We start from the raw sequence: 6,888 nt of genomic DNA on the forward strand, positions 1-6,888 counted from the left end.
TCCATTGCTCCATCCGCATGGACCTAACACTCTGCTCTCTCCTTAATCACATCCAGGTTCATCCACCTTCCCTTCTTTATCTACCTTTTCTTTCTTTCTTCTATTCATTCTCTCATTTCACACGCACAATTTTCATTTTTCACTCTCTCCCAAATGCGTTCGCTTTCTACACCAACACTCTTTTTATCATTCCTCTGTTTTCTCTCGTCCCCTGTTCCTCTGTTCCCCTGTTCTCTTTGTTCTTGTTCTTGTTGTACCAACCCATAGCCTCAATTCCCGTCAAAACACAAACTTTCCCCTTTCCCATTTTGTCATTTCGGGTTTAACCCATGGAACCGGGTCTCTCTCTCGGGTTGAGCGCGTCGTCAACCCTGGCTCCTCTCGGCGACACCTCTGTGCCGTGGCGGTTTCGACACCTCAAAGAAGAAGAAGAGGAAGAAAACAACGGTGAGACTATTAACTTCATGGACCAGCGCGTGAAGAGGAAGATTGAAGGACATCAACAACCCTGTTTCCCTTCGAAGCGTGTGGCGATGGATTCCTCGGTGGGATGGTGGAACCAGCCACTGGGAGTGGCGGACCCCGAGATTTTCGAAATCATGGAGAAAGAAAAGCGAAGACAGTTCAAGGGAATAGAGTTGATTGCTTCGGAGAACTTCGTTTGCAGGGCAGTGATGGAAGCTTTAGGAAGCCATTTAAGCAATAAATATTCTGAGGGAATGCCTGGGGCCAAGTACTACACAGGAAATCAGTACATTGATGAGATTGAGCTTCTCTGTTGCCAGCGTGCTTTGTTGGCCTTTGACCTTCACGCTAACAATTGGGGTGTTAATGTTCAACCTTATTCTTGTACTTCTGCTAACTTTGCTGTGTACACTGGGATTTTGCATCCCGGGGATAGGATTATGGGTATGGATTCAGCCTCTGGGGGGCATTTGAGTCATGGTTATTATACGCAATGGGGTAAGAAGGTTTCTGCTGCTTCTATTTTCTTCGAGACTTTGCCTTATAAGGTTAATCCTCAGAGTGGTTACATAGACTACGATAAGCTCGAGGAGAAAGCAATAGATTTTAGGCCTAAGATACTTATCTGCGGTGGGAGTTCGTACCCCAGGGAATGGGATTATGCGAGGTTCAGGAAGGTTGCTGACAAATGTGGGGCAGTGTTGATGTGTGACATGGCGCATATCAGTGGCCTTGTGGCAGCTAAGGTGTTTTTTCTGTCTGTTCTCTTGTTTCTGTTATTATTATTGATTTCATAATTGTTTACGAATTTGAAAGGTGAGTGGAGTTCTGGTTTGGTTTTTTGGAGGGTAGAGGTAGTTGTTTTGTATGCTTTAGAACTAGTGGGATAGAGTTGTGTGAAACAGTTTAGTCTCCCTTAGTCATGTGCTATGAATCAAACTCTTCAGATAGAGTTTCTATACTCCTGTACGATTTTGCGCACGTACTGGAAATGAATTTGACTCGTCTATTGTGAAGGATGGCGTGTCAGAGAGTATATAGTGCAGTTACAAGTATTAAAAGAAAATATACAATGAGATTGTGATTATATACATGCAAATACATAAAGACTATGTATTGTTAGAATATCAAGTTATGATTTTTAAATTAAAGTATTGTACTCTTTGTTTTAGAAGGAGCTGAATCCACTAGCAGTATGATCTAATGCAGTCTCGTATGCAGATTGCTGTTTAATAGTAGGCTTGTAGCAACTAGAACATTCCAAAAGAAAAATTACCTCCTCAGTATTTGCTTTTTCCCCTATCCTCCCCTGAATATTTTTATAGTTGGAATTTGATCAAATTACTTTTGCGAATGGAAGTTCTACTGGAAATTATATAATTGTTTTCATTGATCACACTGAACTTAACCCCTAGCATGTTTGATGTGGTGTGATTCATGTAACCTACCTCTAACAGTTAACAAGTTTTTTTTCATCAATCACCTCTGTATATGTTCTGGGTGGAAGTCAAATTGCCAGTGTGGATCCCAAAATATGCATCGATTGAAATTGTGTTTCTAATTTTGGTTCAATTTTTCCATATATAATGCATTTAATTGAAAAATTGTCATGTGTGTCAACTCTACTTCAGTTTGACCTTCCTTCATTTCTTAAATGGTTGTGTTGTGTCAAAAGTTTTTAAGTATATTAACAGTGGCTTTTACAGGAAGTGGTTAGTCCATTTGATTACTGTGATATTGTTACTTCGACTACTCACAAAAGTCTCCGAGGTCCAAGGGGAGGTATAATCTTTTATAGAAGGGGGCCAAAACCAAGGAGGCAAGGTTTTGTGCTTAATCATGGAGACGATAGTAATTATGATTTTGAGGAGAAAATAAACTTTGCTTTGTACCCATCATTACAAGGAGGCCCTCATAATAATCATATTGCTGCTCTTGCCATAGCTTTAAAACAAGTTGCAACTCCAGAGTACAAAGCGTACATGCAGCAGGTGAAGAGAAATGCGCAGGCATTAGCATCTGCCCTGTTGAGAAGAAATTTCAGATTGGTGACAGGTGGGACCGACAATCATCTTTTGCTATGGGATCTGACAGCACTTGGTTTAATTGGTAATTCTTTTCTACCTGTCTTTTTTCATAAATTATGTTAAACTTAAAACTGAATTTGGAATTATTATTTTCCTGTTAATAATAATGAGTTATTATTTTGGCGTACTGGTGTCTGGAGATGGGAAATCATGCTAGTACAGAAGTTGCTTAACTGTCATGATTTTGTCCCTAACAATTTGTATGCTTATTTTACTTGGACATGTTATGTGTTTCGATGCAAGTTAATCTTAATTCAAATTATTATTTTATAAAAAATCACTGGAGTCATAAAATAAAATGTTTCTGATTTTAGTTATCTTTTGTTCTTTTTCAATTGATTAAATCACAACAATGTTTTTTGGTGTTTAGTTAGACTTCTGCATAATTTTCAAATTTTTTGAAGTATAGTATAATATAGTGACTGTGACACAGTTTATGTAAAATTATGGACCTCACCACTTATGTATTGAAACCAAAGCCATATGTTCAGCATCAACAAATACCAGTTGTTATCCCACTAGCATTATAAAGATAGACGGGAAATAGTTACGATGTAAGCTTCTTAGACTTGGCCTATTTTCATTTAGCTACCATGTGGTTTAAACATGTCAGTATCACTCTTCTCCCCTTGATGATTGATTTTCTAGTGCATAACCATTAAGTTCTTTCAAAATTTTGAGCGTGAAGGAAAAGTCAAACACAAGCCACCTTTTGTTGTTATTTGTAATCTCTGTTGAGCTGGACATCTAACTTCATAGGTACTTTGGATGAATGGATTGGATACTTAGTTTCTTCAGTTAGGAGGTATTTCCTAATTTAATCTCCTTAGTTTCTGTCACAGTAACTAAGATAGATTAGGATAATATTTAAGACACACTGATAAGTTAAGGCCAAGAGACTTGATGGGTTAAAACCTTAAGATGAAGAATATGTTTGAAGAGGGTTTGGCTTGCGAGTTGTAAATGAATGATTCAGGAACCGGTTACGTTGAAGAGAAGAAAAATTGGAGAAAAGTCTGATATTCATGCGTAAGATTTCTGAATTGGCCAAGGGTTAAAATGGTTGTATTAAAAACTTGTCCATTTTGAACTTATAGGGTGTGCATGGTTTTTGCTATATCAGCTGCTTTGATAATCAGGCCATCCTTTGTATTTTTTAACCCCTTGCTTTCTGATCAAGATATCTTGTCAGCGCAAGGCCATGCATAGATTGAACCCTTTAAAGTGAAGAGATGTGTAAGGAGAGAAAGTAAAGGTGTTTCCACTATAATTGATAGTTTTAAAGTATCCCATGAACTTAAATTACTTTAAATTAATGGTAGATATACCCATACTTACTCGCCTACAGATTTACTCACTCTAGAAAGCTAAGTTTGCCGTGTAAGTTTGTCCTTGTAGTTGTGAGCTATGTCTTGGATTCTAAAAATATTAACTTGGAATTGTGTTTTAAATAAATCATGATGGCCAGATTTAGCATATGTTGCATGAAATTGCAGCTTGAATTTAATATTATGTTTTCTTTGCAAAGTTATATTTGCTTTGGGAATATGTCTCCATTTTAATTTTTTTACCTGTAACTGGATGTATGTATTGTTGAAACTCCTATGAAGTTTGGTTCTGATATTTGAGCAATAAAAAAAAAGAGATGATTAAAGGACAGGAAAAGGTTGATCATTTCAGGTTTTAAAATCACAAAGTAATGTCGAAATCTCTTGTCTATCATTTTTTGCATGACAAATAATATCTATATAAATATATAAATATATAAATATATAAAATATTTGAAGAGAGATGATTTAAACATGACTGCTATGTTGGAGAGGATCCATCCCATTAGGGGGACAGGCCAAAAGAAAAGAATAGAAAAGAAGGAATAGGTATTAAGTGTTAACATTTACTGTTTGAATTTGAGTTTTAAAGATGCTAATGTATGTATCTGTTTTAAAGACAATTTCAATTTTTAAATTCCATTGTGCTTGTTTTGTGTGCGCTGCTCATGATTCGAATACTCCTTTCCCGTTTTCTTACAACTTATATCTTTTAAATTTGACATGAATACGATCTTATATAATTTTACTCTGTATTACAGACAGAAACTATGAAAAGGTCTGCGAGGCGTGTCACATCACTCTCAATAAATGTGCCATTTATGGTTCCATTTCTACTGGAGGAGTGAGAATTGGTGAGTCCCTCTCTTAAAGTACGAACTTCTAAAGTTATGGTATTAATATAACACGCTAGAGTTTCAATCTACTCAGTATGTCCAGTAGTGTTCAATATCATTTTTTTTCATATAATTTGTTTAGCATTTAAGTTTAGACTGTTTTAAGAAGCTAGACTTCCATGAGAACACTCATAATCAATTCCAGTTAGCTCCAGCTTCCACATATTCAGTTAATAGTCCTTGAAGTATTATATTTTCCAGGGAATTAATTGGTAAAAAGAAAGAAATGCGCATTTATCATGTCTATTGTGTACTACTTACTCATGCGAGAGGATAAAGTCACATCTTTTTGTGTATTTCGGCAATGACATTGCTATTGTTGCTAAAACGTACTACTTTTGAGTTTTCTATGTTTTTGTTTTCTAAGTTCATTTCATTGGAATTCAGGTACTCCTGCAATGACATCAAGAGGCTGTTTGGAAGAAGATTTTGAGACCATAGCTGATTTTCTTCTGAGGGCGGCTCACATTACCAGCATGGTGCAAAGGGAACATGGGAAATCATGTAAAGATTTTCTCAAGGGTCTTGAGAATAATAAAGATATTTCTGAGCTCAGAAATCGGGTTGAGACATTCAGTTCCCAGTTTGCAATGCCAGGATTCGATACGTGATTTGAAATTGTAGACCTCTATTGCATCGTTAGGAAGCGTCTTGGCTTATACCATCTTTTGAATTTTCTCATAGTGACCATAGGTTTTTTTCCTGTTATTGTATCTATAAAATTAGTAGTCAGCTTTGTAAATTAAGTATGCAACTGGAAGTCATATCCTCATACCATACATCACATTCATACCACTTCACATTTACCAACCTCAGAAATTGTTCGAGGTTGATACCTCTTTCTTTGACAACTCCTGTTCATGAAGAAACTTGTGTTAAAAGGAAATTACATAAAGAAATGTTAATGAATTATTTTACAGCCTGTCATTGAATATGCTTTTGAATGCTACGGAGGCTGATGCATATATATATATATATATAGAGCGAGAGAGAGATTAAAATATGGGAACAGTACGTAATATCCCAGCAGCAAAGATTAATGAGAAGGTGTGATTTGAGTGTACAGTAAGCACTGTACGTTTAACCATTGCTTTAAACAGAAAATCTGCCCGTCTGGCATGAGGCATGCTGGATGATATCCAATATATATTACTCTTGTTTTGTTGTTTTGTCTGTGTCTTGTGTGTGCACTTTAAATGTTATTTTATTTATTGTTTTGTTTTAAAGCATCATTCATGTGGAACCCTTGTGAGGAGGCAAGGCATGAATTTGCGGCAAGGGACAAAAAGCATGAGATACGGTTAGAAGTAAGAAAGTGACCGCTGAAATTTTTGTGACATATTAAACACCCCAAGCCCCCAAAAAGGGGAGGTTGAAAATTTTTGAAACAGAACAAAATTGTGAGAGAGAGAGAAAGAGTTGTCAGGCAATGGGAGAATGTGGTGAGACGAAGTTTTCATCATCATCACCTCCATTGCTTTCAAAGTGAACCGAATCAGACAAAAGCTTCCCAAGAGCAAAAGAAGCTGCCTTTTGACGTTAAAGCAGTCCAGGAATCTCAGAGTGCTTCTTTTCTCTACAGTCCTAAACCTCTCTTTCCATTATTCTTTCAGGACTATAACCGAATGATTAGTCATTTTCCGTCCCAACCAAAACTCTTCTTTCAAATTCAATCTTACATAAAAGAGAAAAACAATCCTAATAATAATAATAATAATAATCAAGGCTGCCATAGAAAACTATTTTTAAATTATAACATACACCCTACTGTCACTGTGTGCAGTTATCAGTGTCTAACTTTCTCTTTTTTTAACCCTTTCTTCTTACCCTTCTATTCTTTTGTCTTTTTCCTCCTGGCTGCAATTAAAGGAGGAATCGAAGTTTCTTTTTTCCCAAACAATTTTGCTATCTTATTATCTCTAATGCAAGAAGAATAGCAATTTCATTCATTCATTCATTAACCCGTATGCGAATGTTGTTTTCAAACCCAGAACCACATTCAATTCCAGAGAACCTTCTTTACATGCTTCTGCGGGCAAGAAAAAGACTTGGCAGTGGCACCCCATTTTCAAGTGAGGTAACTGTGAAAAACAAAAGAAAGACCCCAAGTGA

At 36.4% G+C, this 6,888-nt stretch overlaps 1 protein-coding gene across 1 annotated transcript; it reads left to right on the forward strand.

Moving 5' to 3' along the window:
- Positions 1-5,710, forward strand: LOC124846059 (serine hydroxymethyltransferase 7-like). The gene is made up of 4 exons (XM_047323270.2): positions 1-1,211; positions 2,172-2,574; positions 4,642-4,734; positions 5,164-5,710. Exons 1-4 carry the CDS (start codon positions 330-332, stop codon positions 5,385-5,387), a joined length of 1,602 nt encoding a protein of 533 aa, XP_047179226.2. The 5' UTR covers positions 1-329; the 3' UTR covers positions 5,388-5,710.
- Positions 5,711-6,888: the final 1,178 nt, after the last annotated feature.

Source organism: Vigna umbellata, chromosome 2, assembly GCF_029865625.1.
Source record: "Vigna umbellata cultivar VRB3 chromosome 2, Vumbellata_1.0, whole genome shotgun sequence".
In the NCBI taxonomy this organism is placed as follows: domain Eukaryota; kingdom Viridiplantae; phylum Streptophyta; class Magnoliopsida; order Fabales; family Fabaceae; genus Vigna; species Vigna umbellata.